General features: G+C 30.8%; 2 protein-coding genes and 1 long non-coding RNA gene across 4 annotated transcripts; 2 read left to right on the top strand and 1 right to left on the bottom strand.

Annotated features, from left to right (window-relative positions):
* The first annotated feature begins 901 nt into the window (after positions 1-901).
* Positions 902-3,489, top strand: LOC122586308. The gene is made up of 3 exons (XR_006321950.1): positions 902-1,122; positions 1,543-1,603; positions 3,114-3,489. It is a non-coding gene; the product is annotated as an uncharacterized LOC122586308 (long non-coding RNA).
* Positions 3,490-13,122: 9,633 nt separating this feature from the next.
* LOC122587212 (flavonol synthase/flavanone 3-hydroxylase) lies at positions 13,123-16,490 on the top strand. The gene is made up of 3 exons (XM_043759317.1): positions 13,123-13,635; positions 15,639-15,966; positions 16,090-16,490. Exons 1-3 carry the CDS (start codon positions 13,169-13,171, stop codon positions 16,300-16,302), a joined length of 1,008 nt encoding a protein of 335 aa, XP_043615252.1. The 5' UTR covers positions 13,123-13,168; the 3' UTR covers positions 16,303-16,490.
* A 445-nt stretch (positions 16,491-16,935) lies between these two features.
* On the bottom strand, positions 16,936-22,077 carry LOC122587418 (pentatricopeptide repeat-containing protein At2g35130). 2 transcript variants are annotated; one of them, XM_043759581.1, is made up of 8 exons: positions 21,945-22,077; positions 20,637-20,821; positions 20,098-20,330; positions 19,554-19,803; positions 19,332-19,477; positions 18,761-18,966; positions 18,508-18,632; positions 16,936-17,643 (listed from the first exon to the last, which is right to left on the bottom strand). In XM_043759581.1, coding segments are annotated over exons 1-8 (1,731 nt in total). In that variant the 5' UTR covers positions 21,947-22,077; the 3' UTR covers positions 16,936-17,059. The 2 variants fall into 2 exon arrangements, with proteins under 2 accessions (XP_043615516.1, XP_043615517.1); XM_043759582.1 differs by lacking the exons at positions 20,637-20,821; positions 21,945-22,077 and having other exon boundaries at positions 19,554-19,780; positions 20,098-20,314.
* Positions 22,078-24,892: the final 2,815 nt, after the last annotated feature.

Raw genomic sequence — 24,892 nt, 5'->3', positions numbered from 1 at the left:
GTTCTCATCAATATTGAATCTTCTCATCATTTCGAAACATATATTGACGATTTTACATCTCAGATTCATAAAATTATATACATGCATCTCAATAAGCACTAATGCATGAATGCATCTTTACATATTTTCGTTATTCGTCAGAAAATGAAAATTTATAAATTTGATGTAGATGGATGCATAAAACAAAACAAAAAAATATATTCTCAGTTTTTGACAATCAATGTATTGTTAAACATTTAAATAATGATAATTGATTATCGACACAGATCAATTGGAGGCATATTAGCACCAATTAGTATGGGAAATCAACACAAACCGGTAATATCAATTCATCAATTGAATTAAACACCCTCAAAACTCTTCACAAATCATGAAAACTCAATGAAATCGGACTTAGGAAGGTCAAGTGTTCATTGAGGCTTGCAAGAGGCAAAATAAAACTCCCCTAACTCAATCAAAACTGATGATAGTTTACAAAATGCACACATAGACCCCCTCGAATTCATTAATGACATACTAACCGTCCTACAAGCACATATAGTAAAATGGGTGAAGATTTTCTCAAGTTAATTTCCCTAACTTGAGTCAAATTGGGGAAATCTTGACGCTTGAATAAACATCAAGGGCTAAGATTCAAAGATTATCTTTAACATCAACTAAATGACATGTAACATCCTAAATTATTTAAAATATAAATTTAGTATGTTTATTATAGTTTTGCCTTTAAAATAATTTTCTAGTATCTAAATTTGAGTTTTGGATTTAAATTAGTTGAAACTTTAGCGGATAGCGGGTAATAATACCCACAAATATTGCAAAGGGGTGTGACACTTAGAGAAAGTGCCAACCACACTCTCTTTTCCCCCTTAGTCATCTTCCGCTATTTCTTCTTTACCCTTCTCTTATCTTCTTCATTCTTCTCATCTCAAATCAAATCAAATCTCTAATCTAATTCAAGGAATTCTACCAACACCAACAAGAATAATAATCTTTCACTATGTTAGAAATTCAAAAGTTAGGGTTGAGAAGTGTGTGTGTGTGCGTGGCCGAAAATCTCAAGAGAAAGGAGAAGGAAAAGAATTTATAATTTAAATTCTTGTAATTGTTCTTGAAATCCTTAAGGTAATTAATAATTCTCTAACCTAGTTTTGATTTGTGTTGAGAATTAGGGTTCTTGAGATGCCCAAATTTGGGGTTTTTTGCTAGAATTGAGTTTGTATGATTTTTACCCAAATTCTAGTATTTTGGCGTTTGTTATTGAGTAGCGTGATTTATTTAACTAAGAATTTGAATGTTGGCATTGAAACCTTGATTACGAAAGAATGGTGAATTTTATTAGTTGAATAAGTGGTGATTGTGTTGATGAATTGAACTCACCAAGCGAAATTTTTGAACAAAATGTAACTCAATGACAAAGTAAAATGATTTTTGGTTAGGAGTGCTAGTGAATTGTTAGTATGGCTAGGTTAGTAAATTGCTGGCTAGGTTGAGCTAGCCAAGAGTATGAATGTGACCTTATATGCATATTGTGATTATTGATAGGTTGCAAGCAAAATAATGTGTGTTCTTGTGGTCATCATGGACTTGATTGTTCGTCATTAAGGTAAGTACATGTATATATGTTTATATACATATTGGGTCGATTACGTGATAACGGGGAGGGAGACCATAGTTATGTTTTGATGGGGTTAAGACCATATGGGGTATGGCATATGATGTAAGACCATACGGGGTATGGCTCATTGTTGTAAGACCATACGAGGTATGGCATTGAGTTGGAAGACCATACGGGGTGTGGCAATGTGTAATGGTTGTTGAATAACATATTTGAAACGAATACTTGATGGAGTGTGTTTTGCTCAAAATTACCTAAGATAAGAGAAAGGATTTTAGACAACTCAAGTACCGAAGATTTGTAAGTGGGGTTTGGTGTTTTAGGATCTTCAAATAAAAGTAAAGTTTTCTTAAATATAATAATTAAAACTTAGAGTTTTTAGTAAAAAGAGTTTTATGAAAACCTTTGAACAAAACTACTTTCAGAATCTAAGAAAACTGTTGAAGCTAAAAAGCTAGGATCTTAGAGATAAAACGTAAAAGACAATGACACCAAAATTTTGTTGACGAGGAAAAACCCTTGATCCAATTAAGAGATCTTAGGTAAAAAACCCCGGGAGGATTCAATCGACCCTACCTGTTGTTCTTTTATTATTATTATTGTTTGTGAATGATTACAATGAAATGAACGAATTGAAATGAAAATAAATAATCAACTAAGAAACTAAATTGTTGTATGTTCGTAGAGCGGATGAATGCTTGAGTGTGTATATGTTGTGATGTCCCCCTCTTCTAAATGAGATCCTCTTCTATTTATAGAGCTAGACGTTGACTATATCTCTGAAATATCTGGGATCTTCCTGGACTTGCTCTTTGCGCTGAAGAAATGGTAAAGATAACCGTTGAGTATTATTCTTCACATGGTAAAACTGTTATCAATCCCGATTCTTGTGGTTGAAGTGGTAAACTATCCGTTGAAACACGTTTTCTTCATGTTGCCAGCTTTTACTTCAATCCTGCACATAATATCCGTTGTACTAGACATATATTCGTTAGTGAAATCATGGATCCTGATGATATCAAGATCCTGTCATAAAGATAACAACATAACGCAATTAGAACTAATAAATTGACTGGAACTAAGGATCCTTTAAGACAACGTATTGTTAAGTAATTATCACTCAAGGACTAAAGCGTAAATTCTTGTCAGGATCCTAGTAGCGAAAATTCCACCCAAACAGTGTGGAGTTACATGTTTTGTATTTGTGTAACATTGTAGTGTATACAATCCTTAGTATATCGGTAGGTGTTTAGGTGTATTGTTGATGGACCTTATGAGGTATGGCAATGTGATTACGCATGGAATGACTTGGTTTGTTTGTAGAATTGTTTTATGATTTCATAAATTACTTGGTAGTATAATTGTGGGTATGATTGAGATGATATTGTGCTTTTTATATCTATGTTATGGTTTTCATGTATTGATTTCGTTATGTGTGTAATTGTATACGAATGTGTTCACTAAGCATTAGCTTACCTTTTTAGTTGTTTTTTTATAGGTGGTTCCGGAACAGAAAACTAGTTGCTAGTTGATTGAAGTTGTTGATTTTGGAAGTTGCTAGACTTGTGAAGGTATTTGACCATCCATGGAAGAATGGTACTTTTGTTAGAACATAGTTCATCCCACCTCATGAAGGCTTTTGGTATAAATTTTGCATTTTGAAACTTGTTAGTTATGGTGTAAAATTTTGAATTTGGTAACTTGATCTTATAAGTACTATGTGAAAAGTGTTTTGGAAACCTGGACAAAATGGGTAAATGACCCATTTGGTTATGAACATGAAAAGTTGGTTATGTCTTTATGAATTGAAACTTTCATTATTTTGAGTTATGTGTCTTTAGTCCATTTTTGAAGTATGAAAGTTATTGGTGAAAGATTTTAAGTCTTTTAAGTGTTCATATGGGTTATCTTTTGCTCATATGGGTTATGATTTTTGTTTACTTCATCTGGGTTATATATTTTACTTCATCTGAGTTGTCATTTTACTTCATTTGGGTTGTGATTTTAGTTCATATGGGTTGTGATTTTTCTTCATCTGGATTATGTTTTTTCTTCATCTGGGTTATGCTTTTCTTCATCTGGGTTATGCTTTTTCTTCATCACGGTTAATTAAAAAAAACTTTACGTTTTCGGGTCGAGTCTTTTCATGACACATTAACCATCTAAAATTAAAGCACATAACGACCTAATGTAATAGCATGTGTTAACTAACACGCAATCTCTAAACAGTTTGCAATTAGAGAGCTTAAAAGAACAAACTTTTTATGGGTATCTAATAGATCAACCTTCTTAGGAATCACCTGGTTCCAATGGAATAGTTTCAATTTGTAATTCCATGTTTTCGTATGTTTGTGTGTTCATTGTATGTTTCTCCTAACTTCTCGCTCCATATCAATAATATTTCGTTTTTAATGTTCAAGAAAAAACTAAAAGGTACCCAATTAACATTCAAGAGAAAAAGATTCAAAAAGATATTGCATAATACCTTCTGAAACATTTATTAAGCATAATAATTATCTATTTAAGCTAATAGTGCAAGAAAGTTTTCATCCACTCAGTTGTAACGCAGACCCAGTTAAAACGATATAATTGGTCTTGCCTTTATATGTGAGTGGCGAGTGATTTGAAACATGCTGTATCCAAAAAAAAGTTTCATTTAACTTTTCCTTACTAACCAATTAACAAAATCATCATCATATACGAAAACATAAATACAAACCAAGAAAGAATAATAAATAACTATCTATTTAAACATAATAAAAATGTAAAAGACAAACACAAATAACTCTTTATTTCCTTCTATAATTTCTTATATTAAAACCTCCAAGGTAATAGTTATAAGAAAAAGCTAATGGGTTGGTGACTCATTGGTAAAGTCTTGGACTTTGAAAGAAATCCATCAGGGTTCGAATCTTACTTCTTACATTTGTAAAAGTGGATTATTAGGAGGGTTTTGAGAGTCATGGGTTTCTTCCCACACATGTGTGGTTCGAGCTCCACATATTGCCCAATTAGCATCAGCTTATATTTAAACTTTTTGAAAAAAAATAATTGGGAAAGGGTTTGTGTCTGTATACATGGTTCATTTAACGGTGGATCAATATTGTCAGTTTGATTTATTTTTTGTTTTGAAACTTTTTATTCTTTCTAATTATGTTTTTGAATAAAATTGTTAACATTTTTTTATTTTCTCAGTTTGATTTTTATTTCATAGTTAATTGGGTAAATGACTGTAATGTTGTTTTTTTATTTATACTAAGACAATGTGTATGAAAAGTTAATCTAAGGGTCACGCAACTTATTGTAACATGTCATATTGATATATAAGTTTCGGTAACTGTTAACTTGTTGTAGGTTTTGTGTTGGTGATATGAATCAAGCTAGTCAGCATGGTCAAGAGCTGATTTAGCTTATTGGGCTGAAGTCAGCAGACGTTTGGGTTTAACTTTGTATTTTATATTACTATTATTATTATTATTATTATTATTATTATTATTATTATTATTATTATTATTATTATTATTATTATAAAATCGTCACTTTCATTAAAAGTTAGGATATTATTATTATTATTATCATTATTATTATTATTATTATTATTATCATTCAATTTAAAATAGTTTTTACACAAAGTTGGATAGAAGTCTAGATACAAGTTGTGCTCCCAGTCCTTTTTTAATATAAAAACATACTCTATGAAAAATAAAAATACCACTCATAGCATTATTTGAGTGACTACTAGAAAGAGACTTAATAAGTTAAGTTAAGGAGTCTGTCTATTTAAATAAGGTCATAGGTAGTAGGCACGGTTCTGGAAAATTATTATTGTTTAGTTTATTATTGTCTAGTTTTATTCTTGGAGCAACTGAAACTCGAATTCAACCTTATCAAAGAAACAACCGACTCCATTCGGCTAGTTTGTGTTCATTGTGTGTCTCCTATTTTTCTGGTTTGATTCACATTAGTTAGCCTATAGCTAAATATGTTATATATATACTTTGCTCCATATAATTCGAATAATTGTTATATTTAAATTTGTCTTTAGATTTATAGCTTAAAAACAGGAAGAGTATTAGTAAAACGACTATTCATGTATTATTAAAGAAAACAAAAAGTACAACACAAAATCGAACGTAATTCAACGACATCCGCATAAATGCAATGGGCACTTTATGTGGCAGCTGAGTCTGAGTGTACTAAGTTACTATAGTTTGGTAGGTCTATTCGCTGGACAAGACTCAACCACGTCAGTGCATTCAGCGGAGTTTGATGTCATTCTTATTTTGTGAAAACAACCGACTACCAACTTAGCAGGTATTCCTAGTTAGGTATAATTTGCAGTAGTAGATATATATTTCGTGGCCCAAAGACTCTCGATCCAAATCGCTAAGGTTTAGGGTTTATGTAACAAAAAATGTCATAAGTTTAAATTTTATGTAACAAAAAAAAAAAATATGCGAAATGATAAATCTACCTAAATAAACCTCCTAAAAATCCTCATAATTACATTACATGTGACAATATCAAGAGTTGAGATTCTAAAAGAGAGTTTTTATGGAATGGAAGATTTTTTAAAAGTATCTTTAGAAGAGTTAATCATTTTCCAAATAATAATTCAAAGTATCATGTTGAAATGTTGAAACAGAAGATTTTCTTTCATTTATGTTGGTTTCCTCCTATAAAAGATGACGATGATCGGTTAGTTAATGGTCCGCCAATTATCATAATGCAATTATCATAATTTGTTGTTCAAGAACAAGACATATCGGGATTAAGTTGAACTTGATAGATAGGTTGACCTATAAAATATTTAGGTTGAAATCGACATATAATAAAGAAAAATGTCATGTTTATATGACATTTATATGTAATATTTACATAAGTGGTCGAGTAATTTAGTTCAACATCGAGCAATTTAGTTCAACATGTTTTACATAACGACATTATATGTAATAAAATAATGTCGAATTTAATAAAGACAAAATCAAATTTAACTTGAAATAACGTCAAATTGAATCAAGACTAAATCAAAATCTTAAAATAAGGTCGAATTTAATAAAGACTAAATCAAAATCGACAATTAAGGTCAAATTCAATAAAGACTAAATCAAAATCGACAATTAAGGTCGAATTCAATAAAGACTAAATCAAAGTTCAACTTATAATAACGTCGAATTCAATAAAGACTAAATCAAAATCTTAAAATAAGGTTCATTTCAATAATGAAATAAGGTTGAATTCAATAAAGACTAGATCAAAATCGACTTAAAATAATGTCTAATTCATTAAAGGCTAAATCAAAATCTTAATATGAGGTCTAATATAATAATGCATTAATGCAATAAGGTCGAATTCAGTAAAGACTAAATCAAAATCGACTTGAAATAAGGTCGAATTCAATAAAGAATAAATCAAAATCGACTTAAAATAAGGTCGAATTCAATAATGACTAAATCAAATCGACTTGAAATAAGGTCGAATTCAATAAAGAGTAAATCAAAATCGACTTATAATAAGGTCAAATTCAATCTTTTATGATACTAAAACACAGTTGTTCTAATAACTTATCGACCAATCACAATTCTCAATTTCTTAATGTTGGCTTTTGTTTTCAATTTTGACTTTAATTTACACTTTTTTATTTTCCATCACAAATTTACACTTTTTACCCAATAATTTTAATATAATGAATAAATAATAATAACTAACAAATATCTGTTAGAATAATTGCTAATATTTATCCAATAAAATAATAATTAATATATATCCAATGGTTTTAGGTAAAATAAAACAAGTATTAAAGTAAAACAAATAAACCAATAGGTTTTTCTTTACTGAAAATTATCGTGCATCATGAAAATCATCGTGCATCAATTGTTTCGTGAATATTCGTGCATCAATTTAATCATGATCTAAGAGTCAAGATTTTGTCCTATTTGTTTTACTTTAATACTTGTTTTACAATAACCAAGTTACCAACCCCTATATCCAATAATATGTTCTATATATATATATATAAAGAGAGAGAGAGAGTTTCCTTATTTTGGGAACCATTTTTTTGTAACAACCATGAGAACTCTTAAATTATATATTTGTTCACATATTTTTTTGTTCATTCACATGTGAAATGATATAAAAATGTATGTTGTAGAATAAACTTTTTGAAGAAACCTTCAAAGTAACCTTTTATGAACTTGTGAATGAATTTGTTCACATTTTCTGTTCATATGTGACAAACGACTATATATAAGGTTTTGAAAAAAAAACATATATTTTTATAACGTTTCACATGTGAATGAATAAAAAAAACATGTAATCCAATATAAAATTTAGGAGTTCTCACGATTTTTACAAAAAAATGGGTTCTTAAAATAAGGGTCCCCTATATATATATATATATATAATTAAATATAAATTAAAGTTCGAGTTAAGTTGAGAAAATATGTGACAAAGATGAAAAGACAAAAACACTATAACAAATTTCGTCTATAAAGAAGTCTTTAAATGATGAAGAAAGGTACATGCATTCTTCCAATATTTTTTTATTACATTAGTTTTTTCGTAAGTCTTGTATCCAGTGTTGGACACGGATATAAAATCTAATAAAGACAAAATCAAAATCAACTTATTTCATCGAATTCAATAAAATTTAAATCAAATTCAACAATAAAGTAAAATAAATATTCCGATTACCTTTGATCGTTTGCAGACGCAAAACAAAAGCAAAATAATGTTTTGTTTTGTTGCCACGTACAAAGTTAATAGGTCGCCCATCATTAATTAGTAATTGAATTGTTTTTCTCGTGAAGATAAGCCGTAATGACAAAACAATCAAAGATTACAAGCCGTAATAATATATGTCGACGGTTTGGTTTCATTTTCAACAATACAATTTGTTTCATCAAAACAAAACAAATGATCACACACTTTTTTTTTTTATGGCGGCTATTCATTAAAAGATCATATATTTACATTTTTTTTCTTTTTAAAATACAATACAAATCATTAGATCTGTTAAGAACCATTTGGCTTATAATACCATATGTTGGAATAATTATGATTAGTATTGTAAATATAATGAAAACATGATAATAATAATGTGTAACTGATCCAGAAGACTTGTAAGAGCAATAATGTTTGCTATTAATTGCGCGTTCTCAGAACGAGATGATTGATTAAAGATGGGTATGAGTACGGAGAGAAAAACACACAAAAGGGTGCAAGATTAGTCTTAGAAATGTTGTACATGCCTCTCTATTTATAGAGAGAGCATTTACAACTTTAGCTCATGATGTTTAGTATGTGCAATATAAGTCCCCGTAGTTTCAATCATCTAATGGGAAACCCTATAATATGTCTTTAAGAGTAAATACGTCCATCGTATATTTACTAGACATAGGGATTTCAGTTATCGTCAATTATCATATTACGAATGATAAACGATCAGTGACGGTCACATTTTACGTGGTTCCAACAAAAAGATGATAAAAATAGTTTACTCTTGATAAATTAATGGTTGTTTATAGTAAATGAGAGACAGAGAGACTATAAAAATAAAACAGTAGAGTATCAAATTATCGAATGAGAAAAAGAATGGTTTATAAAGGTAATTCAATAGCTCAATTTAGCATATCTTTTCTGAATATTTCCTTAATAGCTAACTAAATCTCAATCAAACACCATATGAGATTGTACACTCGGTGAAATGTGACCAAATCGCAATACACACTCTACAAGTTGTGTAAATGCAAATGTGCATTTGATTTTAGAATGTACTAGCATGGTTCCCGCGCGATGCGGCGGTGGCGACGGCAATGCGGTGATCACGGGTGGCGGCGACGAATGGTGGTGATGACGACTAATAGTGTAAGTTATTGATGTAAATCTAATTGATTATAATTAGTGTATATATATATATTTCAAGAGTTAAGGTACGCGTATTTATTTCATTAAAATTATTTTTAGTATATTAGTAAAGGTAATTAAATTAGTAACTAAAGAATAAGGTGATTTAAAAAATAAGGAAGGGATATTTCTGTCATATCGCATAGAGTAACTTTTAACATTTTCAAAAATAAAAAAACTATTTTTTTTTATAATATAGTATAAATATATATGGGTATTAATTCATTAATTCCGCAAGGTATAAAGATCTTACTCCATACGAGGCCACACAAAAAATGTCGCAAATGAAACAACCACCACCCATTATAACAACAAAGATATCTTTTGTGATATCTAAAAGAAAAACAATGAACAACAAACACGTCAACGACCTATAATAAGAAAAATAATAAAGTTAGTATTAACCAGACACATGAAACTTTGATTTGCTTTCATTTACCATATGTACTGTGGTTTGGTAATTATCTAACAATAAGCTATAACAAAATTTGTAACATTATTTAATCGACATGTGATACATTTTTAAAATAACACGTGTCTTTTTAATTATTAAATATATGTCGTTGATCATAATTCTAAGTTTTTTTTCCATATATAAGAATTTTGCTATATATTATCATTAATTATCAATTATTCGTTCGTGACACTATATATTAGTTATTATTTAAAGAAGATATAATCACATCCATATTCATATTGATTTGCATAATAAACTTCAATACTTCCTAATAATTATAACTATCTTAAACAATTACAACTAACTAGATTATTACTTCCATAATACACAAAAAAAACATATATAATTAATGACATGTTAAATTTTTATAATATCATAATTTGACAAATATTTAACCAGTTAAGAATTAAACCACTAAAAAACATGAACTTACATTAGTTGGTTGTTTAGATTCCGGTTAATAGTGACCATACATTTGAAAAATGGATACATCATCTATTACGAGTCTCGCTAAGTAAGGTTTTTGTTTCTTTTGATGTCTTTCATTCATCCGGATATGTCTGCATTGTCATTATACTTGTCCTTTAACATTTTACTCAAATAATTTAGTTATACACTAAAATTACTAAACAACTTAATTGTCATTCAATATATCGCATGTTGTGTTAATCTAAGTTAACATTATGCATAATATCATTGCAATTTTCATATAATTATTTTATATATATATATAATCATGATAGTTTATTATAGACTCCAGATTTGTTTTTTAGCTCTTTATTAAGAAGGCCGTTTTGATATCCGGTACGATTTTCAAAATATTGATTTAGTAAAAACGTTATATGATAAAAATCCTATACAAAAGTATAAATAAAAAAAAACGTATTACATTAAAAAGATAAAATTATTGTACAAAAGTTAAAAATGAATTTTAAAGATAAAAAATGATGTAAAAAACAAAAATATTAGTTTTTATAATTATATCATTAAAACATTAATTATTAATGTCTATAAATTTAAATAAGAAAAAAATAATAATTTAAATTTATTAAAATAAAATTAAACTTAAAAAAGTTAAATAAGGTATAAGAAATCATCATTTAATTTAATAGCTCTAATTAAAAGTTAACTTTATCTAAGGGCCGATACTTTTCCAATTATAAATTAAGGTTTATTTTTTATATATATTTATAGATAATTAAATAGATTTCATGATTTATTAATCCTAGCCATATAAAATCAAAGATTAACTCATAATGTATCATTTATTATATACTTTTTTTATTTGTTTATGATGATTAGCATAATTAATTTATTATCACCACATAACTTTTTATGTTTTTGAAAAGTATTATCACTACATAATTAAGTTACCATTCTTATATGTTTTTCATAAAAGTTGACATTGAAAACTCAAGGAAATGTATTTCTTTTTCGTATTAACTTTCATTAACTTATAATGCAATTAACATTATAAAGGAACTCTTAGGCCTTGTTTTTTTTTTTTAGAGGTTTGTGTCTAAATCTAAATACTACTTTTGAATGTTAAGAGATGGTTCAAATATCTGAAATCTTAATGAGTATGAACTTTTTTTTTTAAAAAAACATCTAAATACTTATAAACATATTTTGATGACATAAATTAGGTTATTATACCTGTTTTACTACTAAGAAAGATTTATGAGAAAGAAAAAGAATTTATAAATTCGTTTGCAAGACGATTTATTGTCAAATTAATTTAATAATATTAAATTTACTAACAAACAATATAGATTTTTTAATTCATTTATATGTTATCCCTTATCATCTTGCCCAACAATAACTTTACATTCTTCCACTGTGTTCTTTTCTTCTGATTCTACACAAAAGTATTATGAATAGGACCCGTTCACTAAATTCTCAGATCGACAAAAAATCATCCAAAACATATTTTTGTATATTTAGAAAACAGATGAAGGTGAGCAACAAAAGGTGAAACGTAAGTAGGTGAACATCGATGTTGATCGGTGGTTTATACGGGGGGTAGCGATGTTCAATGGGTGCTAAGAAGCATAGGGGGGAATGACGTTGAGTATTTTTTTCTTTAACAAAATGAAACCAAATGTAAAAAGAGGTATCCAAAACTCTTAGCGAATATGAGGTTATCCAAATGTTTATGGCTCTGGATCTGAACGAAAAACAAACGCTTTAATTTCAGGAAATATCTGACCGAATTCGAGATCAGAGCTTCTTCAGAGTTTTTTCACAAAAACAAACATGCCCTTATTATTAGTTAGACATGGCATTATGTATAAACTCTTACAAACGTATGTAACCAACATTATAAAGTAAATTATGTTAAACCGTGCATTACAAACGGGTATTAAAACTAGTAATAAAATAACTTTCAATTTAATTGACTAGCTTTTAAACACATGGACTCATTCATACGGATGGACTATATGGGTGTTTGTAAACCACATGTAATACTTTTTCAGATTATTATAATAATAAGATATGCTAGGTTGACAAACATTTTATAAACAAACTCATAAATACATGTGGAATGTGAAGTGGTCCAATCAACAAAGAGAGAGAAAGAAAAGAGAGAATACATGAAAGATAATTTAATTGGTGGAAGTTGTGTTTGTAAAAATGTATTTGTAAAATGTTTGTAACTAAAGAATTACTCTATAATAATATATATTCTTTATTTTAAATTTTAACTTTTTTAAAATACATCGGAGTTGTACCCCGTTCATCTGTACTTTTCTCTAGCGCCTCACTAAATATTATTAATATAAATGTTATTTTAATGTTCAAAAAAATAAAATAAATAGACGTTGTGGTATTCGATTATGGATGTGCTACTGATCGATAATTCATCTTGTGTAGTTCCCGGGACAAAAAAAAATACCCGGCCATTATTTTGCCTAATATGTTTTGCTTCAATTTTAAAAGAAATGACAATATATATATATATATATATATATATATTTGTGATAATTGAGTCTTACCAAACAAGTCATAAGTTTTTGAAATTTGATGATAGGTGATGTAATCTAAGTAAAAGTATATTTGTCATTCTATATATTATATTTGAAAATGATATTAAAAACTGAAGAGGTAGGTAGCAAAGAAGAAAGGCATATAAAAGAAAAACAAAGAGTGTCAAACCACAAACAACACAACAAGGCAAAAACAAATACAAAATGGAGATAGAAAGAGTTCAAGAAATAGCCACACTCTCAAACATAAATGGTACAATCCCAAAAGAGTTCATAAGATTAGAAAACGAACAACCAGCGACCACCACCATTCACGGGGTGGTGCTGGAGGTTCCAGTGATTGATCTTAGCCACCCTGATCAACAATCTTTGGTGGCTTCGATATTTGAAGCCAGCAAGGATTGGGGAATTTTTCAGGTTGTGAACCATGGGATACCAAATGAACTAATAAGCAAGTTACAAAAAGTTGGAAAAGAGTTCTTTGAGCTACCACAAGAAGAGAAAGAAGTGATTGCTAAACCAATTGGATATCAAGGTGTTGAAGGGTATGGAACAAAGCTACAAAAGGAAGTTGAAGGGAAGAAAGGATGGGTGGATCATTTGTTTCATAGGGTTTGGCCACCTTCTGTTATTAACCATCAATTTTGGCCAAAGAACCCTCCTTCATACCGGTAATTTCAACTTGACTACTTTACATGCACAAATAGTATCTTTATAATCTACCTTCCCAAATTCATTCATAATATTCTAAGATAAATAGATCAAATGCATTGTGTTTAAATTAAACTTTTAATTACTATATTATTTGAACATAAATGTTTTGTATAATTTCATGTTATTAATAACTTTTATTTTCCTTTCATGAAATACCAAAACCAATATAATTAAACTTTATAATACCTTCTTTAAATATAAATAGAGTTATGTCCGCATAATGCGATGGTGGTGACGCTGTCGGGTAATGGTGGCACGTGGAGGTGGCAACGATGTAATGCAGTGGTGGTCATGAGAACGAGTGGTGGTGACGGCGGCGGTGGCCGTGGTAACGAGTAATGTAGTTTTGATGAATTGTTGAAACTTAAAATTAACATTGAAATATAAGTTCAATGTTAAAACTCAAAAGAAGATTGGTTTATAATATAGTATAGATTAATTTCAAAACATCTTTGATTTTCAAATAAATGCAAATTCAAAATAATTTGTTTAAAGGTTTCTTAATTTTAGTTCAACAAAAAAAAAATATTAAAATGAATATTTGTTGAATTTTATATAAATCACATGTTACATGATTTTTATGGATTAAAAAAACAATATATTAATATTTCACCCTTAAGCTTAGCTACCTAAAAACTTTATATTCTATATCCTCATATCCCCATGTTGAAAATATCATTATGAACATGAATTAAAGTATTTAAAAATTTAATATAATAATGTGTGCACGTACCTACAAAATACACCCATGTGACGTGAGGATTTTTTCTGTTCTTCTTTTTCTAAATTTAGAAAAAAGATATGCAATCTGATCTACATACTGAATAGACCACTACAAGTCTAAATGGCTAATAAAGTGAGGTTAATGGGTGGAAAACTTCTAATCTTATTTACCGTCTTGATAAACGTATATTGCTTAAAATCATGTGTAGTGACTCACAGTTGTCACATATTGATCATAACATATACTTTTTCTATTTGTCTTTATTAAGATTTTGTCTTTGCTAAGATTTAATTTTATGACTTGCAGACTTTATCTCATTTTATCTCATCATTTAATCACACGGTACCAATTGATGAATTGGTTTGGCTATTTCAGATTAAGTAAAATAAACTAAATACACTAATAGTAATGGACCAAAACATTATTCACATACTTTGGTATTTACGGAAAGGAAGAAAAAAATGGACTAAGGTGACACTTGTTTTATCATAGCTGCATAAAACTCGGAATATCTTATTACATATTGCTTGAACATTAAACTACTTTGCATGCATACTCCACCGTATAACATTTAATTTTGCATATATATATATATTTTGCTGGTCCAAAAAAGAAAAACCGAACATATAACAAACTAATGTTGTTAATTTGTAAACATATATGGACTAACAAATCATTAAACCCCTTTGCAGTCCGATATAGGCGTGCAAGTTTTTTGTAATAGTGAAACAATAAAATGTTGAGCTTTGAACATATGACAACGTCATAAAATGGTCAATGTAATTAATTTTACCACTTTCGGAAAATTTTTTGGCTCCGTCCCTTTCACATCTTCTTAATTCTTTCGCCTAATTAATTTACTTTAATTACCACCCTTTAATTCACTCACACACATTTGCACATAAGCTCATCTGCAATTAGTTATGGCTTTGCTTAGTAACTCCCATTGCCGTCTTCCACGGGTTTTGAGTCCTAATACTGTCTTCGATGGTGTATGGGGAGGTTGATATGTAGACAGCCTTACCCCTACCAAAGGTAGAGAGACTGCTTCCAGGTTCTACCATAGGTAGAAAAGGACCCCCAGCCTTGCTGGGCATGAGGATCGAACCCATGACCTCTGTTTCCAGAGGCATGAGCTCCAACCACTGATCCAACCCAGTTGGTTTAGTTAGGCTTTGCTTGACTGTCTAAATTGATGCTTTTTTATTTCACAATTTCATGTACGCAACTTAATAGGGATACAAACGAAGAATACACACAAAGCTTAATAGGGGTAGCAAACAATCTACTTGGGTTGTTATCAAAAGGGCTCGAACTGGAAGAACACGAACTAAAACAGGGTTTAGGTGGTGAAGACCTGGTCTATATGTTAAAAATCAACTACTATCCACCATGCCCATGTCCTGAGCTTGCTCTTGGGGTCGTACCTCATACCGACATGTCTTCAATCACCATACTTGTCCCAAATGAAGTCCAAGGTCTCCAAGTCTTCAAAGATGATCATTGGTATGATGTTGCTTACATCCCTAATGCTCTCATTATCCACATTGGTGACCAAATTGAGGTAAATTAACTACATCAACCCATTTACATTCTCTATATGTATATTTTGGGGAAAATATAAATATATCGAACAGACTACCAACGCGCGCAGTAGTCATTGTATTAGCCGTTATTGTGTTGGCAGATATTGAGCAATGGAAAGTATAAGAGCGTTTATCACAGAACAACGGTGAACAAGGAGAAAACAAGGATGTCTTGGCCAGTGTTTTTGGAGCCACCACCAGAGTTTGAGGTTGGACCGATTCCAAAGCTCATTAATGAAGACAATCCACCAAAGTACAAGACTAAGAAGTTCAAAGATTATGTCTATTGCAAGCTAAACAAGCTTCCACAGTAAAAAACTTATATAATCCTAGATGTTAAATAAAAAGCGCATACGTGTGTACGTACGTGTCTATACGTGTGTGTGTAAACACTTTTGCGCGTTTATGTGTTGATTTTCTTTAATGCTTGTAATATCAAACTATGACCGGTCAGCTTAAGTTCAGAAGAGCGAATCATCCATATGCTTTGTTGTTTTTGTTATCTCACCCAGAGCTAAGAATATTCAATATGATGGTCATTTTCATCCTTCAATTACATTTGGGGCGATCTAGCCCAAGTAGCATTGTTTTTCAAGGGATTGTATCAAGTATGAACTATTATGTGTGCATTCTGAGTCACTATAGATAGCAGGGCGCTGACCTAGCTACAAGTATATAGAAAAAATAAAGACCCTTTAGTAACTTAACGGTTTTCTACATACTCTTGCTTGTTAGCCGGCAAGATGCTAGTCAGCCAACAGGTTAAAACATCGTCAAGGTTGCAATGTATAAAACCTTAGGACAGGTTAAAATATGCCAAATTGCTTAGCAGAAGTAAGCTTGACCTGCAAACAAACATTTTATTTTGCCAATCTTTAAAATTAAATATTTTGTTACTTTTAATTTCAAAAAAAAAAAAAAAAAAAAAAAAAAACATAATACGAGTATGTAGTAATCTAACCCGTACCCTTTTTTAGCTAAAACAACTATTTGACCGTTTAAGAAAATGACAACCCAAATTGACCCATTCAAAAACAAATGGGTTGGAATAATCATCTATAAACAAGTCCACTAAATATGTAGGTCTGTTTTCATATCCTTGTGCATTGTCCTAAGAACTAAAGAGACTTGTTCAACTTGCTCCTTGGTAGAACATGCAGAAAGAAGCACTCTTGCAGTTCCTCCATCAGGGTAACATCCATCAGAGATCATCTCTTCGAATATTTCTAAGCATCTTGTGTATTGTTTCTTCCTAGAATAGGCTCCAAGTCGAGAAGTCCATGTCACCACATCTCTTTGCAATTTCTTTGTTGGCAGCAATCGGAAAATCTTTTCCATTTGCTCAAAATAGCCCGCACGTCCATACATATTGATCAAAATGTTATACGTGCTGATATCAGGTACATATGGTCTACTTTCCATAACTGCTAAAACTTCTTCCATCTTTTTGAAATGACCCACTCGCCCATAAACGTTTAGCATTGTGTTCAGCACAAAAGTGTCAGGTTCAAGCCCGGATTTATGCATTTGGCTCACAATCTCTTCACACTTTGACACATTACCAACTTTGGAGTAAGCTGATAGAAACACCATATGTGATTTCATTGTTGGTTCTATTCCCAGCCGCTTCATCTCTTCAAACACTAATCGGGCATCTAAATCAAAAACACAGCCGAGAAAAATATAACATTATTATGAGGGACAAAATGTACACGTTATAGCATCCTATTATAACTACATTCTTATGGCCTTATGCTATGACTAAGATAAACTTTTTGCCACATTATTCATGTATCATCTATCTATTGATTTGTTCTTATGAAATATGAAGTTATGTTAATGCTCTGTGTTAGAGAATGTTATTTCTTGTTTCATAAATAGGACAAAGGTGCTAGCAATCGAACACCAAACTGTCAAATATATAGATATAGTTTATATTCAATGACAGAATATACAAAGGAAATGCACTTGTTTGGCCATAGTTATAATTAAAGAAAATTATGTTGCAATGCCAGCAACTGTAATGGTTTCTAAGCTAAATGCAGATATCTAAGGTAATAAATGTCAAAGATTCCCATCATCATGTTTGGTTCAGCTGAAAGGTTTTTCTACTTAAGGTTAAAGTTAACTACAATTGTTGAAATTTTGTTTGCACATAAACTTAACTGTGGAATGACCCAAAATTGTCTATTACACAATACAATCATATGATTTAAAAAGATAATTCTTCTTTTTAGATAGGCAAATATCAAAATTATTGAAAGATAATTGTTATAATCCAATGAGACAACAAGGCATGGGGAAAATAATTTGATGGTGAAAATACTAATCATCACAACCCTTAATGTGAAGTAAAGATATTTATCTATTTTGCACTGATCTTATGATATTACCTAAAGATTGGAGCTCAAAACTAAACTTAGATTTACCATCATATAACCACTCGAAGAGCAGTTAAGAACAAGTTATATCCACTTTCTATAAAATTGATAAGAGAAACCAGAGTTGCTTTTTCTTACCTTCATGAAGACCAGATCTTCCATACGCATCAACCATGATGTTAAATGATGCTCTATCTGGTTCACAGCCCATATTTTGCATCAGCGAAAAGATTTCCGCAGCACCATAAGGGAAACCTGCCCGGCTGTTGGAAGAAAATAAGTAACACAAATGTTACAATATGTTAAACCAAAAAATATAAAAGTATACATCATATAAATGCAAGGAAAGAACATATACAAATGCATCGAATAAAGGGAATTTAGAAACAACCTGTATGCTTCCATCAGTGCATTGTAAGCATAGACATCAGGCTCAATCCCAGCTTCCTGTAGCTGCTCAAATATATCTTCTGCTTTCTCACAAAGACCTTCCCTAGCAAACGCATTTATCAAAGCAGTGTATGTACAGATATTGGGTTTGCACTTTTGACTTTTCATTTCATTGAACACCTTTAAAGCCATGTATGAACGGTTTGCCTGAAAGGGTAATTACACAGACTTAAAGCCAGGATGTAAGAAGCCAAGATCAGAACTTCAAACAAAAATACAACTACAACAAACTTCTGCAGCAGAATAGGATTCTGTTTAGAAAACCTTAAATTCAATATTAGAAGCTTTTAAAAGTCTAACTTCAAGAACAGTAATTAGTTTAATAGATAACATTTTCATTATCCTACATGATTTATCATAAAAATTCTTTGGTGAGGGTTTATCAGCTGGTTGTGCCACCATAGCGGACCACAAGGTAAGCTTGATTTACTTCACTAAGGAATATTTCTGACACATTATTGTAAATGATTAAACAGCATTTTCAGAAGTAATTAACAGACATCTATTATAACCTTTCCATATAAGTTGATCAACATTGTATAGGTATTAGTAGAGGGTTCGCAGGAATTTCTCTTCATCCTTTGGAATATTTCGATAGCTTTCTGTGAGTTTCTGCCCTTTAGTAGCCCATCAATGTATGCGTTGTACACCACCGCACCTGCATGGATAATATTAGGAACCATTCATGATGTTTGAGCTTTTACAAAAAGTCAAAGTCAATGTTTAAGACATACTTGGTGAAAGGCCATATTTATCCATTTCCATAAAGACAGCTTCAGCTTTCTCTAGTAATCCACTTATACAATAGGCCCTCAGAAGAAGTGCATAAGTATCCTCAGTAGGAATGCACCGAGTGTCTAGAAGGTTCAGATAAGTAGATTCTGCCTTGTCAGGGCACAACGTTTGCCCAAAAGCATCAATAAGTAAATTGTAGCAAATGATATCTGACTGGAAACTACTCCTGTACAATATCCATTCACACATCTGTAAATCAAACCAACGTATTTAAGATAAAGCCAGATGGAAATTCAATAATGAATCCTACGAAATTTTTGGCTTTTTCAAGGCACCCTTAACACAAATAATCTGGAAATGGATACCGGCACATTATCAGACACCCACCAAACCAGAAAGTCCGACTGGTAGCACGACAGACATGATTGAAGCTGAAAGACGTATCACTATGAGTAAAAGACATGTGGTAGGCTTTGAACCCTTGACCTCCACTTTTCACCTAAAAAAAGTACCAAAGGTACTATTATATATTTATATTCTTACCAATATGACCGGATCCCATCTTTTATTGAGACGCAGTTGAACAGCAACACTGATGATATCATCCCATGTTGTGTAGGTGGGAGGGAGACTGCTAAGCGCATCCCATACCCTGTTAACATTCGTTTCCTTTTTCATGAAGTTCAAAATCTGCTGAGCATCAGGGCTAAGCACTGGAAATATTCCGTCGACGAATCCTGATCCATATTTCCATCCTTGTCCCCTTAAGGAACCCCCTGTACATAGATAATACTAGATAATTGGTGATGATAGAATCATCAAAAACTATATATACGTTCCAACCAAATGAAGAAGTTACAACATTCCCTCTGTGCCAAAATAAGAATCTACTTCTGGTTCATGGATCTAAGATTTTGCATTTGCAACAGAGCTTCTTTACAAATAGTACCTTTATGGTCTATTAATGTTATTGTTTCATTTATAGTCGAGGATTTCCAATTTTCCGTATTAGTTTTATATTTGAAGCAAGCATTACTTTTGTTTAAAACAAGAGAGAAAGTTTATAAAGCATTAGTACGTACCCCTTTTCCGTGAAACCTTTTTATGATTAAACTTTCTTAATTTCCCTTGCTCGTCTATGTAAAGACTATCACGCTTGAATTTCTCTTTAGGCTGAGCATTGGGAGTTCTATCTGTTCGTTCATAGTTGCACTTGCAACTTCTTGGGTCGATAAGGAAGCAATTTACTCCAAATTTAATTGTCAACCTACACTCAGCAAATACAGTCCAGAAATTGACAATACGAAGAATAAGTTAATGAACAGTTAAGTAAATATACATTGTAAAATTTTACATATACTTTTTTCCTTGGATATATGTATAATTGTAATCATATTGGTGAATTACTTAAGGTAATGAACTACTTAATACATTTTACATTGCCCTAATGTTATATACATTCTGACAATTTCCAAAATCATCAACAAAACAATTCAGTTCATGATATTATCAAACAGAACACACTAAAAAGCATACAATAACCGAAAAGTGATACAAGACACAAGGTAAAACAAACAATATTGCTAGGCCAGATGCGGTTTTGGGAGGTGGTACCTCCTTATAAGACCTTATTTTACTCTAAAATAAATAGATAAGTAGGTACCATCTAAACGCCCAAAACTGCTTAATATCTCTACTTTATAAATAAGATACGCATTAAGCCGGTAAAAATAAGCAACTACACTGAACAAATCCATTTCCTTCTTAAACAGCCAACATACTTTGTAATATAATGTAATCAGAAAATACTTCATTAAGGTACATAAAGGGTCAAGTGCATGAAATTATGAAAATGTATTAGACCTGACCTCCAACCATATAAGTTGCAATGTCATATCTTCAAAACCGGTGTCACATACTTAATACTTTATCGGTTTACGCGGGTTTTTTCAGAAAAAAATTATACATATATCCACACACATATATATACAAAAATTTTCCATCATGGAAGTCGAACCCGAGCCACAATCTCTTAATTGATAGGTCATCTACACAAGGGGTTACATATATGAACATAAGTAATTATAAGTGTAACTTGATAGTAACGAATATGTTCATATATACCATTCACATATGAACATCAAGTTATAATATGGAAGTTCTCATGTTATAATATGGAAGTTCTCATGGTTCTTCGATTTCAAATCGTTCTCACATTAACCTTTTCCTTTATATATATATATATATATTTTATAATATATATATATATATAAGAAATCATTCTCACATTAACCTTTTCCTTTATATATATATATATATATATAGTGTGTGTGTGTGTGGTAATTAGTCGGTCATCAAAACGATAAATGAAAGAAATTTGTAAGACTTACATGAAATGTAGTATGTATATGTATTGAATTGAACAGATGAAGGTAAGACGTTTGAGAGATGAGATGATAAAGCAGAATAATAATATTAAATTATTACGAGTAAATAGATAAATATGTGGAGGGAAGAAAACAAATACTCGTATATTCATATCTTCTTGTTTGGATGTTATGTAGTGTTTCTTGTAAACGGTCACTGGCCAATCAAGCGGTATAAGTTTAGAGATATTTTGGGTGTTAGGGAAAAAGGAAATTGATATATTTCTTTTACATAATTAACCAAATATCTATGTTAAATTTAAAAAGTTTTACTATGAATGTTTACTATAACACCCCAATATTTTAAGGTAATAGAAAATTAATTTTTTTTATATATATAGTTTAAACATTTAATTAATTTTCTAGTATTTTGTTTTGAAATAAGGGGTTAATTTAATTGGAACTTTAGTGGATAGCGGGTATTATACCCAAAAAAATTATAAAAGAAAACGTGGCTAGGGGAAGGGATATCCAGCCACAATTTCTATTTGGGATCAATACTTCTATTCTCTTCTTCTCTACAATCTTCTTCATTTTAATCTTCTTTTCATATTATTACAATAAATCAAATTAATCAATCAATCATTCAAGTGAATAACAACCATCAATAATCCTCAATAAACAAAATTGAAAAGCTAGGGTTTGTGTAAGAGAAGGTGGTGGCTGAATTTTTCAAAAAGAAAGGAAGAAGAATTGGAATTTTTATAATTGTTTGATTTCTCTTTGAGGTAAGGAATTCCCCATAATTGTTGAATTATAAATTAGGGTTTTTATTATTGAAATTAGGGTTCTTAAATATTGAAATTGGGATTTGGTTATATTTGGGGATTTTGATGAACCCTAATGAGAATTTAAAAAGGAAGAATTTTGGGGTAATGAAATAAGTCTTTATGGTAAGACTTCATAGTGATAAACTATGTATTTTTGGTGTTTGGCTAGAATTAAATTATGAAATTTATTATGGAACTTATGAAGAAAGATCTTGTGTAGCCAAACACCATAGTGATTGAGGTCATGGTGAATTTAGTTAGATGATTGCGAATTAAATGAGTTTATAAAACTCATAGCTAAACAATATATATTGTGTAGGTGGTGAAGAGCATCTTGTTAAGTCTAGTAGCCATATTGTGCATAGTAGCCAAGTAGAGCCTAATAACCAAAATCAAGGTGAGTGCATATTTATATGTTCATAGTGTTGTTATATGGAGGACATAGGTAGGTAAATTCCTATGACCCAATTGTGTTTTGAATTTGTGTAAGACTAGTAGAAGATAATGTACCTACTAGCATATATTGAGTGTAAGACTAGTAGATGATGAGATACCTACTAGCATATATTGATTTTGTGTTAGACTGATAGATGATGAGATACCTACTAGCATATATCATTGGCCAAGTAGAATATACATGATCATGAATTGTTTGTCGTTGTCTTGATTGTTGAATGAATGGTTCAAGTTGTTTATATGTATTTAAATTGATATAGCTATAATGATCATACATATATGCATTCACTAAGCTTTATTGCTTATATTTTAGTTGTTTAAATTTTATAGGAAGTGGTAGTAGCAAAAGCAAGGAGGTGATTGAAAGAAGTTAGAGTTGAAGGTTTAGCTCTCAAAAGGTTGGCATCTTGGATAATTGTGGTAGTTGATCCCTTCTTGACCATGTTGGCTCTTGATACTTACTCCTTTGTTAAACAAGTCAATTTGGTATAAAACTTTTGTAAATGTCCAGCTTTTGGGTTCTTTGAATTATATATGGTTATCTAAATAACTAGTAGGTCAATGATTCGGGTAAATGACCCGTTTCGTTGTACTTGGTTAACCCATTAGTGGGTTATACAATGATTTTGGTAACAAAGATGTGTATGAGTAGAAATTTTGATGTCAAATGTTTGGTTGAAAAATGGAAGGTTGTTTTGATGAATGTAGAATTGATGTATATGTTGAGTCATAGGTTGAAATCTGATTTTTGAAGAAAAGTGATGTGCAGAACTCTTCCACTGCGCCGTAGTGGAGACTTTTGGTCAATCTGGGCCGTAATTTTCCACTGCGCCGCAGTGGGAAGTGCCAACCCCACTGTGCCGCAGTGGGGATCCACTGTAAAAAAAAATTACAGTTTTCAATTAAAAGAGTTTTGGTTCTTACATATACATACCCGAACACGACCCTAGCTTTATTGCGAGCCAAAGATCCTGAGAAATTTTCCTTCGATTGAAAATTAGTATATAAACATGGAAAAAAAATTTAATTCAAAAGTAAGGAAAAACAAATAGAAACATAGACATATATAAATGTACTTCCCATTATAGCTGGATTGAGATTACCTAAAGTTAATATCAACTTTATATGTAAAGTTGATGGATGTGGACCATTAGATTAAAATCAATGGTTAAGATTAAAAGGTCATTTTTGAATCTTAACCTTTGATATTAATTCAATGGTTAAGATTATCCTAACTTTACCTATAAAGTTACTATAACTTTAGGGAATCTCAATCCATTATAACTTAGTAGTTAAGCACCAGCTTTATATGCTGGAGATCTCGAGTTCGAGAAATGGGAAAGACATTTAAAGGATTTTCACAAATAACGTCCTCCAGTGAACCAGGTTTGAGTCCTGCAGAGGGGGCAGGGTTTTACCCCAATTAAATGTCGTGCCTTCGGGCGGTTTAGTTGGGGTTTCTCCTCCTACTAGGTATTGAGGGTGAGGGGGCTCTCTAACGCGGACCCGGTTAAGACAATGTAAGCTACATTCCCTGTTGCGAACAAATGATCAACACCTTTAAAAAAAATACCTATATAAAATCACAATGAGATTATGAGAATCTTTATGCGAATTTGATAATCTCGTAAAGCTTTCACAAATGAATATCGTAGAGATTTTGCAAGATCTCATAGAGATTAAGCA

This window comes from Erigeron canadensis, chromosome 2, assembly GCF_010389155.1.
Source record: "Erigeron canadensis isolate Cc75 chromosome 2, C_canadensis_v1, whole genome shotgun sequence".
Classification (NCBI taxonomy): domain Eukaryota; kingdom Viridiplantae; phylum Streptophyta; class Magnoliopsida; order Asterales; family Asteraceae; genus Erigeron; species Erigeron canadensis.
Note: the sequence above shows the minus strand (reverse complement) of the source record. Positions and strands in the feature narration are given on the sequence as shown.

Bases quoted from the DNA above. Each gene is read 5' to 3' on its own strand.
- LOC122587212 (XM_043759317.1), top strand. From the start codon at position 13,169: ATGGAGATAGAAAGAGTTCAAGAAATAGCCACACTCTCAAACATAAAT. The intron at 13,636-15,638 runs GTAATTTCAACT...GCAACTTAATAG, and splicing joins AAGAACCCTCCTTCATACCG to GGATACAAACGAAGAATACA. The intron at 15,967-16,089 runs GTAAATTAACTA...TTGTGTTGGCAG, and splicing joins ACATTGGTGACCAAATTGAG to ATATTGAGCAATGGAAAGTA.
- LOC122587418 (XM_043759581.1), bottom strand. The intron at 19,478-19,553 runs GTATGTCTTAAA...TTATCCATGCAG, and splicing joins TAAATATGGCCTTTCACCAA to GTGCGGTGGTGTACAACGCA. The intron at 18,967-19,331 runs GTTATAATAGAT...TTACCCTTTCAG, and splicing joins TGATCAACTTATATGGAAAG to GCAAACCGTTCATACATGGC.